Raw genomic sequence first — 12,912 nt, 5'->3', positions numbered from 1 at the left:
GCTGTAAGACTTAGAGAACAGCAACAGCAGTTCCACAGTGATGCCTGACTCTTCTAACTTGCCTTCATTTTGCTTCACTTCATAAAAATTAGGTTGACCCCTCAGACTTCCTAGTTTATGGAAACCTCTCTCTTTTCATGGTTAGCATTTGGGAATTTTTCTGTGTGTGCTCCCCACCCATGGTTTCTTGAAGTGAAATAGTGCTCATAAGGACATCTCATATAAACTGACAGATTAGCTTACGGATCAGTCAAGTTTCTGCTTGCTTCTTTCCAGGGTATCTTTAACCCTTGTGCCTTAAAATCAAAATCTGACTGGATTAGTAGAGAGAACTTTGAGCTGAATTTCCAGGGTTTGAAATTACTTACTGGGTGTGTTGGGCAGTCTGAGGATTGTGTGCATGTCACATCTGTTCTCCTGAAGCCTGCAGCAGTGCTGTTCAGCCAGAGGTACCTTTTATTATATCTTACAGTACCTGTCATCAGCAGTGCCAGTGTTATCTGTGTGATAGTGATGAACCTCCCAATACAAGAATCAGCTTGGAGAGATTAATTGAAAAACATTCCTATTTCCTTCCATATGGTTCACTGAATTCTAGATTGCTGCTCCTGAGCTTGCTAGCATCTCTGTACAACAGATCATCTAAGAGTGTCCTGATTGTTTATATACAGCAACTTTCCAGCTCTTTTGGGCTGGTTTTCCTTAATTATATTTTACAGTTGTGTTAGGCAATACAAAAGCCACTTCAGGAGATCATTGCTTCAAGTATTGTTTATGTGATGGTCTTCCCTTAAGCCACAAATAATTTTTTGAACGGTAACACTTCAAAACAAGATACAGTCTCCAGAGTGGAGAACCCCAGATTGGGATACTGGCCAGTGCTGTAGCTGAAGGAGCTGACTTTCTGCAGTGCCTCTTAGATTTGATACTACAATTCTTCTGTATTTTTAAGCTGAATGAACTTATTAAATATTTTTATGTAACATAACTAAAAAGGGGGAAAGAAGAGTTTCCCAAGGTCAAGGTCCATGTAATTACACTCATGGTAATATCCTCGATTTGCACCAGGGAAGGTTTAGGTTCTATATTAGGAAAAAGTTCTTCACCAAAAGGTTTGTCAGGCTTTGGAAGAGGCTGTCCAGGTAAGGGTGGAGTCATCATCCCAGGAGGTATTTAAAAAATGTGTAGATGTGACACAGAGGGATATGATTTAGTGTGGGCTTGTCAGTACTGGGTTAAGGGTTGGACTCAACGATCTTAGAGGTCTAGTCCAACCTAAATGACTTTGTGATTCTCAAATGAGTAGTGGTGAATGCTGAGAAACAACATATATGGCAGAGGATCAGATGCATTAGTTTGGTAAAGCCTCACAATGTTTTGGGAGTATTGGTAGCTATTCCTTTAAGGCTTTTATCCCAATACCTCCTCAAAATGAATACTCTTTGTACTTTGGATTATACTTCGCTTTTCTCAATAGTTTTTTGATTGTGTCTGTATGGTTTCTGAAGTACATGTTGTATTTGAGATGCAGAAACGGCAACTCAGTATAGTTTATAGTTTCTGATTTGTTTCTTCCTTCTCCTTGTGGCTATTGTTTTGTGTTGTTGTTTAACTGTGTCTGGGTTTTGAGCTGCTGATTTTTATTTTTTAGTTCTTTTAATAAAAGGCATCACAATGACTGGCTCATTTTTCATTCTGGAGTGGTAAATAACTTGGAGACTACCATTGTGCATGCATAGTTTTCTTTATTTTTCCTCTACAAATGTTTCTTTGTTTTTATTAATGCCTAATTTCTCATTCTGTCTTACCACAAAATGGCCAGCTGTTGTAAGTGGTCATAAGCAGCTATTTACAGTCATGCCTAGGCTGAACATTTTGTAAGGGCTCTTGAGTATGAAGCATTATTTCCTTTTACAAAACAAATTAATTTTAATTCACATGATAGCTAGTTCTACTTGTCCTGTAGGGACATCACAGTTACATAGGGACTCAGTGGGTTAGTGTTCATGCTCGAATCCTTAATTGGATACAGGTTCCACTTGTTGAAACACCTTTCCTTCTCTCAGCATTCACTGCTGAGGGTTTTTTGGTCCTTTTAGGAATTTCTCTCTGAAAACCATTTTCAACATGGTGTCATTTGCTTATTCCAATGTACCTTTTTAGTCTGTCTTTAAGTGTCTACATTTTTATGTTGGTTCTTTGAAACTGAATTGTGCTGTAGCGGATTGTTTTCTGATTCCAGAAACATATTAATACTTGAATAATTTTTAGTTAGTGTTGAGAAACATTTTATGCTAGGAAGTTCATCTTTCTTCTGTTCTCTTTTTGTGCCAAGAAGCAATCACTTAAAATTTCTAAAGTGATTAAACTGTATGGATTAAGTATCTTTTCTTTTTGTGCCTCAGTGTTCATATGATGATAAATTAATCATTAGCCTTTAATACTACATTTCACCCTCATCTCAAGAATGCGAGTCATTATTGCTGTCCTGATTTGGAAGCCAGTCAAATGATCCTAACTATGTTTTAATCCTGTACTGCAGTTTTATATGTGAGAATTTTTACAATGTATATGCAAGACACTTTCTGTGGTTTGTTTATTCTGTTACCCTGTGAACCTTATCTTTATATGTAGTTATCCTTTTTTTAAAATAGACAACTCAATTCACTTTTGTGCTTTATTCATTTGACCTAAAATATTAAAATAGCTATAAAGTTACAAATTCAATATGAACCTGCTTGATTCTTTTCTGATACACTTCTCAGGCCTATAGAAAGTTGATTTAAAGACTAGCTTTTGTAGGCATTCCTTTGGGTAAGTTTGCCCATATGTTCTATAACTAATTTCTCATCATGGTTAGCCAATGAGCCATTCATACATTTCTCTTCTTGTATCTGAAGTTACTGGAAATGCCCATGTGCAGAAATAGGTTTGGGTGCTATTACTTTTTATGCAATTCTTTTTCTTATTATTTACAAATAAAGTCTGTAGAATGGAGAACAATGTCATCTGCACCTTGAAGGATGTCTGAACAAAATACTTTTGAAGAACGTATGAAGAATATATGGCTTGTTTAGGCTTCAATACGACATAGACAGATCCTATACTCTGTAAACATATATGATCTCAAGACTTGTGTTTCAAGCACTTATAAGCTCTTATTTTGTTGAAAGTTTGTAGAACTAGTGTTTCATGTCAACATGGCTACTTGGCTATTAGACTCTTCTTTTACTAGAAATTAAAAAAAATACCTTGTTTTTACTGAATATTGCCTTCTAAATTAATGGTCCATTACATTCCTTTCTCTAAAGCTTTTCATATTAGATATAGAACTCTAAAATACAATATTCTGATATTCAAATATCAGGGGTTTGTTTGTTTTTTGACTCGTCATAGTGTTTCATTATTTTGACCAATTTCTCTCACTTAGCTCTATACTGTTTGCCAGTTATAACAAATTAAAGAGCACCAGTGGTCTAGAATGGAGAAAGGTTAAAATATTATTATTTTTATACTGTAACTTTATCTTCATCGAGTTAGTATCTGCTGACTCACGATCAGAGCGGAAAATATGTCAGGAGAAACTCAGATGAGAAATAGGTCTTTAATATTTCCTGCCCTTCTTCCCTCTTCTGGAGAAATCCAGTAAAGAGATAGAAGCATCATGGGTTATTATTCTTGCTGACGTCTTGATATGTCCTCACTTTTTTTCCTACTTGGATAATTAAATCTTACACAAGATCATTAGTCTTGCAAGATGTTTCTCTTCTACTGTAACAGCTGGCGAGGGAGTTGGAGAAGCTAAATTTCTTCCCTTGTTGGCATGGCCTCAGGTAGCTAGTAGCAAGAGGGGAAAAAACCCAGTGTAGCCTATTTAGGAGATTAGAAAGAAGACTACCTTATAATGTGTGAAGGAATAACAGTTGTCCCTTTTAGGGAAGGTAAAATTACAGTAAAAGTAACTTTTCCTATTGCAAAGAAAATTTAAATAGAAAACAATGTTATCTTATTCCTGGCAATCTGGTCTTTTCCCATTGGCATTCAAACTGGCTGCAGCAAACCTTAAAGATGTAGATTGTTTCATAGAAAAAATGGGTTGTGTTAATAATTAGTAAAGGACAGGATCCTCAATCAACAACTGTAATTGTGAAATTGTGGGTTTTATTTTACACTTTATTAGCATACTACTTATTTCTAAAAGTTTCAAATTTTCACTTTTATTGCTGTTGCCTTAGACTTAGCGTTGTCAGGCTTAGACTTTTGTCAATATATGGATATTCCTAAAAATCACTTCAGTTTCTTATGATACTTCTGCATCATCTGTCTTGGTTGATTTGGGGTTTTTTTGTTTTAGTTTGTTTTTATTAGCTCTTTTTTTTTTTTTTTTTTTTTTTGTTCTTCTTCAGATAAATTTTACAGTAATGTTCAAACATATGTTTTGGCTTTCATGGAATATATTTAGTCCTTTGTCTGCCATTTGCTAATTAATTTAAAGTTTAGGCTACCTTTAAAAAGAAAGAACTAAGTATGCAAGGCTTTCTGCATTTAAAGTAAATTAGTTTCTCTTTATCATTGCCTTTTTTATTTAAATATTTCTCTTGATGCCGACAATTAGGTGTGCAACTATATTAGCTTTTGACTGCATTTCCCTGGGAACTGTATTTTATCATTGTAGTTCCATTTTCTGGACCATATAAATCATACAGTTTGAATATATATATGTGGCAAATATTAGTTATCCCCTGCATTACAGATCATACATAATTACTAGGTGTAAGTTATTTCTGATGTGCCTCTCATACCCCTCAACTTGAATCACTTAAATATATCTTTTTTTTTTTTTTTTTTAATTTTCTGGAAAATAGTGTTAATATTATTGATAGTATATCCTAAAAGTGTGCTCTTGAACTTTGATTTAGTTGAGGAGGTTTTGATGCTGAATTGTTTGCAGCCTATCAGTTACTTCCTTTTGTGTTAATTTGCAAATCATACTAATAACTTCTGGGAAACTTCAAGGCTTTATAATCACTATTCCATACTCCTTATGAAAAAGAAGGTTAGCACAGGTTATAGTTATTTACGTTTTGTAGCAGCTTTGTAATGTTATGTGTCAATCAGCAATCATTTCACATTTTCTGTTAAGTAATTCACAGCTGAATTTCTAGGACAGTGCCATAGTTGGTAGTGGAGTGATTTCCACCTGAATTTGTGAAGAGTGAATGCTTTTTAAGTGACAGATCTTGTTGAAGACTTCTAATATGTTCTACACAAGTAAATGTGTCAAATTGATTTCATTTGCCGTCTCTTACTGAAGCAATTGGGTGTTCTCTGATGTTGCAGTGCTGCACGTCTGTGTCAGCACAGCACATGACATCTGTCTGGTGCTGTTACAGGTTGTGATGCAAAAGTGAGGCTACATAAGTAACTAAATAAAGTACTGAGTCATTCCGTGCCTGAGATTATAGTTATGGCAAGTGCATTTTTAAAAAAACCTTACCTTGCTGAGGTCATACAGTTCCTGATGTTCAACACTTCTTGTCTGTTGGGAAATAATTGGTAGTTTCTGCATTTTCCCATATATGTATATGTTTTAATGAGAAGGAATTTCTTCTAAACAAAAATCCAATTAACTATGAAAACTGTATATATGTGTTTCTTGTTTCTTAACAGCACAACTTGGAGACTATAATGCTTCAGTGCATTGTTCAGGATATCTTTCAAATTACAACTTTATACCGGAGCAGAACAAAGATTTTCTTACCAAAGTAGAAACGCTACATGAGCAACACAGGTAATGTCAACTTTTAGTTCTCTCTTACCTCTTGAGCTTTTAAAGAAAAGAAAAGTTGTCAAAAGGAAGACTCAAGTTCTTAGTAGTTTCATTACAACAGCCAGTTGTATTTCATATAGCTTCTGTTAAATGAAATACTTGGGTTTATCATAGAGATGCTAGATTAATTATATTCTGAGTATGATGCTAATGTGTTGAAACATTTAAATGTCTAGTTATAACCTCCAAGTGATTAGTTAGCCTTAAATATTATTAAAGAAACAATCTAGAACACTGTACTAGATGTTTGAGGGGTTTGCTGCATGGAGGACATTTGATCATTTTTCAAATTCTAGAGATTTTTTTTTTTGTCTATATATGTGGAAAAAATCTCCAAGAAATGCCATAACCATAAAACACTTCAATTAACTTGGTGCTTTCACTCCCCTCTCCTGAGTGTAATACAAAGGCTGCAACAGATTATTCCAGTCAATGCGCTGCTAATTATTTTTTCTGACCCTGCTGATTTGTCTCTTGTAAGACTGCAGCTTTGGAATTAGTGGTGTTGATCAGATACTTGCAAGCTGAATGCAAATATACCAGTCTAAGAAATTGTCTGTGAGCAAATGAAATACAAATCTCTGTAGACTTGTTTTCTCTGTCTGTATCTTAACTGCAGCAGAACGAATTCCCTGCTCTCTTAGTTTCTTTGATTTATTCCTTGAAATATTTCCATTTTCATATCTTCCTAATGTCCCTCAGCTGTTTTTTCTCATCTTTCAATACTCTTACTTTTTCCTCTGGTTTCTTTACTGCTAGTGGGTGTAGTGAGAAATTTTAAACTTCACGTGTGCTCCCTAGCTATCCAGAGCAGGCATTGTCATTTATGGGGCAAAAGAAGATAACCACTGAACTCTTCACTCCAACGGTCCTTTCTGTTGGAGATACTAATCTGGACTGCTTTCTGAACAGTTCGTGTTCAGGCACACAACAGCTGATGCTTCTACTCCTTCCAGATTAATTGGCAGTTTCCAGTAGTCTCAGTATTTTTTTGAGGGGGACTTTTAGACAGGAATGAATAAACCTGCTTGTCTTTAGGAAGCAGTCACCTTGGAGACCACTGAGGGAAGTTTCTGAAGAGTCTTGGAGTGGCTGGTCATGTATTTAGTGCTGTGATAGCAAGAGATATAAAACTGGTTATGTTCTGCAGAGGAAAGATCAGAAGTTAGCATTGGTCCAGACTAAGGTGTGGTGGTGTCTGTTGGAAAGACTCCTTTCTTCTCTGTGTCCTTTCAGTGATATCAAAGCTTTCACTGAGTGTCTTTGGTGGGGTGAAGCCTTCATGGTTGAGAAGTTTAACTTCTGTATTGGAATTAACAGACATGTTGGTAATTGAATGTCTGAATAAAAATACTGAGTAAATTGAACTGGAAAAAATTTTTCTTTATTGTTTTAACATGTCTTTTGAAACTTAGCTCTTAAGGCCAATCTACTTTAGAGTGCAAGGAGAGGCAGACAAATTGTTTATCCTGGCAGTATTTCTTGCATACTCCTTTGGCATTCGTATGTCTCGGACATGAATTTGATTAGAACGGTGCCAAGAACATACTTGACAAGAATGGTTCTGGTGTTCACCAGAGCTGCTGGGAAGGAAAGATGGAAAGGAAGAATTTACTTTTTTACCCTTTGAGAGAACATTGTTGCTTTGGAATGAGATTTCTGCTCATCTGGAATAAAAAATATTACTGTAAACCATATCGGTTATCTATAAATTATTGTAGCTTTGAAATTGGTATTCTTATATTAGAGGGTTTCAAAGCCAATCCTATAAACATCTATGCTTTTTTCATTCTTTACTGTCTATCCTTTGGGAAACTTTCACGGTGGAAAAGAAAAAGGTTTGAATTGCTGAAATACAGACTTGAGAAGTAATGTTATGTCTTGTGTTACGTGTTGTAACTCAGTGAAAAGTTTTTGTTACCTAGGTCTTACGTTGCTTTTCAAAATCTGAGGAGTATTCCCTGAACAACTCCATGCCACATTGTTCAGTGGACAGTATGTAGCTTTTAAGAAAGCAGCTATTGTCGTGTTGAACAATAGCTTCAGAAATTTTCCTTCTGTGTTCATCCCTAAATCCATAGGGGGATTTTTCTGTATGTAGTTGGTTCTAATGTGGTTTTCCTGCTGTGTTTTGCTTAGTAACATAAGCAGCCTGAGATCTTAGGATGCAGATATTGTCCAAATTGGTAAGGTTTTCACAGTGCTCGCTAGATCCAGCCATCAGTTTGAGGAGAAGGATGCATTTGAAACTAAATAGGATGCTTATATTCCAGATGAAGTTCGCTAGTCCTTGGGTATCAACAACTATAAAAATTGGAACATCAAGACCGATTTCCTCTTGCCTGTTTATCTCACTGAATAATTACCATCTGCTTAGGGACCTGAAGGTTTCGTTTCACCTCTAATTGAGTAGGAGGGTGTAACAACAACGAGTAAAATATCTAAGTCTGTGCTGAGATACTTGTTGGCCCTTCAAGACCCAAGGCATGACTGGTCTGGTGCAGATGGAGTATACAAATTGAGAACTAAAATTTGCAGGCATATCTTGTTAGTGTGCAGCAGACCTTCTGTACAAAGTACTTGATCAAATTATTTTAAATGACAATAATGTACTCTTGCAAACATATTCAGCATCCTTTCATATAACAAAATGGCCATTTCACATTGATTTGCTTCTCTAATTTTCTGACACAGTGAAAGATATAGGGTCTACTAAAGTTTTTCAGAATCAAGGTGACAATAGTCAGGGTACAGGTAGATCTGAGAAACCAGTTTAGCTCAGGATTGTGATAAACAGCAGTTTTCTTCATCTTTGCTCTCTTTTTTCCTGATATTATGCCATCCTCAAGCCACACTGGCCATTGCTTTCCAGTTCAAGGTAGCTTTCAGTTTTTTGCTGCATGATGTAATATTTCCTAGAGTGGCTGTTTCAGGGCATTGCATTTTGATTGTTTTGCATTTAAAAAGAGGGATATTAATTGGAAGTAATAGATGCTGGAGTTCTTAATGTTGCATCAGCTTTTTGCAGGTTGTACCTAAATTGCATTTGATTAATGTAATTTTATGTATGTTGTTTTGGAATCTTACCTAGCAAAGAGTTGTTTTTACCTGTACTTATAGACGCTTTCTTGAAGTACAGGAGGTCAAATGACAAGGAGGTCAAATGCTTTTATGATTTCAATGTCTTACCTGCAGGAGAAAAAAATATTTTAGGACTTACAGATTTTAGGTAACTTGGATGGCTTTTCCTTGGTGAGTTTCATAACTTTAACTTTTAATCTGTTCTCTCCCCTTTATTTTATTAGTGCGTTCATGCTTCTTATCTTTCTTCTACATGACTTCTTTCTGAGAAACTATGAAATATACAATATTTACAGATGCAGCTTCTTACTAAAAAGTCAGATTTTATAGGAGAATTGTTTCCTTGTCCCTTTGAACATAACAGATAGCAAAGCTTTTTATAAAAAGAGCTGCTCCAGAGTGGCTAAGGTAATAAAATCATGTATAATTCACTCAATTTTTTTGGGAGTACTTTAGCAGGGCCTTCACCAGTAAAGAAACTGTGGCACTACTTAATGTGGTTTTTTTTCTGAGACACTGGACTTCAGCATTCTTCTGGTTTTATGCATTTGGAATAAATATAATATCTTTTACTTTTGACTTGTCTGTGGCTCATATTTATTATTTTTTCCCTTTTTCTAGTGGCCTCAAGCAATCTGAAGCAGAGTCCTGCTATATAAATATAGCAAGAACACTTGAATTCTATGGAGTGGAATTGCACAGTGGTAGAGTATGTTTACATTGTAATTTTTCCCTTGGAAAGTAAATTTATATGCTTTTTTTTACATTAATTAATAGCAGAAAAAAAAGTAATATTTAAGTACTGACTTTATCATGTATTATTTTTAAGTAGAGCTGGGTAATTTTTCAGTAACTTGTGTGATCTAGGTGCTGGACTTTCAACCAAATAAGCTAGTGCTCCTCAAAAGGGTAGCAAAATATTTTTTAGGATAAACTATTTAATTACTGCAGTATATTTTTACATTAGATTTCTAATTTTACAAAGGTTTCTGAATGTCTTAGAATGACAGAAAATGAAATGCTCTGTTTAGTGCTGTTAGTCAGCAGGTGTTTTAAGAGTTTAATTTCTATAAATTTCTAGCACTAATTTAAGTGTTAAGATTATAGAGGTTTTTTTGTTTGTTTGTTTAAATTCCTATATTCTCTGATTCTAGGCTAAATCTAAGAAGTATTTAACAACTTGAAAGATGACCACTAAAAGTGTATTTGAAATCTTTTACATACAGGGTGTTCATTGATAAGAAACATGTCTTAGTATTTCACTGTCTACTGCAATTTAATTTTTTGGCTACACTATTGATCTGAAGTGAATCTCCAAAATGCTTTTTTATTTGCATCCTAATGTGCAAGTTGCCTTTTGTGCTTCTATGCAATAGTAAATTGTTTTAAGGCTTGTCGTGCAAAAAGGAAGTGTACTACAGATAATTGATTTCCTAGGTGAAGATGACTTCTAGTTTTCTTAACTTCTTTGACTTTTGTTAATAATCCTGATACTAAGAGTTATAATGAAAAATTCATTAATTTTTTTAATGATGAGGAATGAATAGAGTGAGTAATTTGCTTCCTTCAGCATATTTTCTTGTTTTTCTTTATGCTGCCACAAATAAGTGAGTGTTGCATTGGATTTCTAGAAATTCCTAAAGTACTTCTGTATGAAGCCTCTGTAATTACATTCATATTCATGAATACAGCACTCAAAAGGTAGACACTTTTTTTAATAACGGAGAAAAGTAGAAAGGAAAGGAAATGATCTTATTAAATCTGACTTTGTATAGTCTGTTCATTGGGTCATCTGTCACCTTTCTACTTTATTGAAGAAGCTCTTAGTGTTACACTCGAGATCACTATATGCACTTAACTTGATTGGATATTTGCCTTTAACTTCTATTATAGCCTAGTATTTTGATAAGCCAACTTGAGTGCTAAGACTTCCACTATGTGACCAGTCTCTTAATAGTAACAGGATGTTGTTTCTGCAAGCTCTTCTAATTTCCATTATCCTTCCTGAGCTGCAGGTTGCTGAACTGCATGCAGGATGTCAGTAGTGGTCTTACCAGTGCCAAGTAGTGATAATAGACTGGATTCAGACATTTCAGCTAAATGAAATTTCACTGCAGACCATTTTGCTACTGTTTCAATTCAAAATAATAGTTTTATCAAAATTCCGGGTTTTTTTTAAGAATGAAATATTTGAAGTGATCTGGTTTCTCTAACAGTTGAACTAGACATCTAGACATTTAGAAGCTGCTAGGATGGAAATAGAACCCAAACCAGAAAATATCATGCCACCTTCCAAATTGAGTTTTGATATCATTTGAATGTTGAGCTTCATTCTTCCTATCCCTTCCTTATGTCAGAGTAGGTAATGGAAAAAGAAAAGTACAGAGAAGGATAACAATCATAATTGTTTTAAGGAAAAGCCTTCTGTAGCTGGTGAACAGCATGGAGAATGTGAATAGCCAACAAGATCTTCAGTCTACCTAAAAAGAAACAGGTTTAGGTAAAGGCACTTTTTCCACAAGGCTGCAGTTGAACTGTGAGCGTTACTTGTGATTTAATGGATGCCCACGGTGAAATAGCTATGAGGAGCAGTCAGGCAGTCACTGGAGTCCATTAAGCATAAAAGAAGCTTCTAAACCAGGAAATCCTCTAGCTGTAAATGACCTGAAGCTGAGAGGAAGAGTTGTTAGTCAGGGTGTAGCTGGTTGTCTCTGAAGTTTTGTCCTTCCAAAACATCAGTTGCAAGTCCTTGTTTGGATTGAATGCCATGAGGCAAACCTCTCAAACAACATGAGGTTGATCTCGCTCCTGTAGGCCTGTAAGAAGTTTACAGTGAAGGTTTGTAAGCTGCTTCTTCACTGAGGCTACTGTGATCTGCCCATGCTTTGGCAGGGAGGTTTACAGTGCCTCCTGATATTCTCCCCCCTCTCAGTACTGCTTTTAAATCATGCTTCCAGTTCTGTCACATCCCAGTGCCTTGACCTGATTTAGCAGGGGCTGATTAAACTGTGTCTCTGTGAAAGGCTTTAGCTCTGTGGATTCTGATGATCTTGTTCCTCTTAGATTGTGTGTGGCAGAAGAACCAGGGAACACCTGACTTTTATACTAATGGCCCAAAGAAGCTGGTGCTCCTGTACTGGTGGTTGAGAGTGGGATACTTTTGGATAATGTTTCTTAAAGAGCAGATGTACATATAGCTTCTTTATTTTTTTTTGTTTTGTGATAGAAAGTTAAATATTTAACATGTGAGCTTTCTTTTTAGCAATTTACTAAACATGCAACTTCAATCTGAGCTCAGTTTTCATCTGCAAACACTTCTGCTTTTTTTCTGATGAAAAAACTGAACTGCTAAAATATTAAAATATGCAATAGTGTTAGGAGACTCAAGAGAGTGAATTCAATATCTTAAAACTATATTGATATGTCTTGAATTTCTATTCTCCTTTTCACTCTGGACCACTATCCCATCTGCTCAATAATTAATTTGCTGTTAACTCATCTTTCATTTTTACTCAGAGAGTCGAAGATAGGAAATTTGTTGAATCAATATTATTTCCATATCTACAAAAATCAAAATGGTAATTGTAAATTAAATCAAATGTGAATCAGTATTTAACTAGCTAGATGCCTGGCATTATAATCTTTTCTCTTTACAACCTTTTTATTATCTTCATGTTACCTGTTTTTTTTATAAATATATGCATGTTATTTCTTTTTGATGATATTTAACAGCATGATGTTTTGAAAGATAAATAAATGTACAGCAATATAATATTTCATATAAGAGACCCTCTCTTTATGCTCTTCCAGCATCTTGATTTTTGTGTTTCTTAGGCTCAATACAAGAGAATTCATAATAACAAATAACATGGGAGATTAGTGGTTTGGGCTGGTGCAGAGGAGGGTAAGGAATGAACTTTGTTCTGACAAAGCTTCTGGAGAAAATAGAGTAGTTTAGCCTAATTAATCCCTATCAAGTGTTTTAGATAATCCTTTATTTC

General features: G+C 35.1%; 1 protein-coding gene across 2 annotated transcripts in view; it reads left to right on the top strand.

The window, feature by feature from the left end:
* The window catches only part of PTPN3 (protein tyrosine phosphatase non-receptor type 3), an 89,602-nt gene that overhangs the window by 18,499 nt on the left and 58,191 nt on the right, over nt 1–12,912 (top strand). For both annotated transcript variants that reach the window (XM_053992793.1, XM_053992784.1), the window contains exons 7-8: nt 5,671–5,791; nt 9,533–9,620. In XM_053992793.1, the coding sequence (XP_053848768.1) occupies nt 5,671–5,791; nt 9,533–9,620 (209 nt within the window). The remainder of the gene's footprint in view (nt 1–5,670; nt 5,792–9,532; nt 9,621–12,912) is intronic.

The sequence above is a fragment of the Vidua macroura genome, chromosome 1, assembly GCF_024509145.1.
Source record: "Vidua macroura isolate BioBank_ID:100142 chromosome 1, ASM2450914v1, whole genome shotgun sequence".
NCBI classification, from domain to species: Eukaryota; Metazoa; Chordata; class Aves; order Passeriformes; family Viduidae; genus Vidua; species Vidua macroura.
This window is presented reverse-complemented; position numbering and strand designations above follow the sequence as displayed.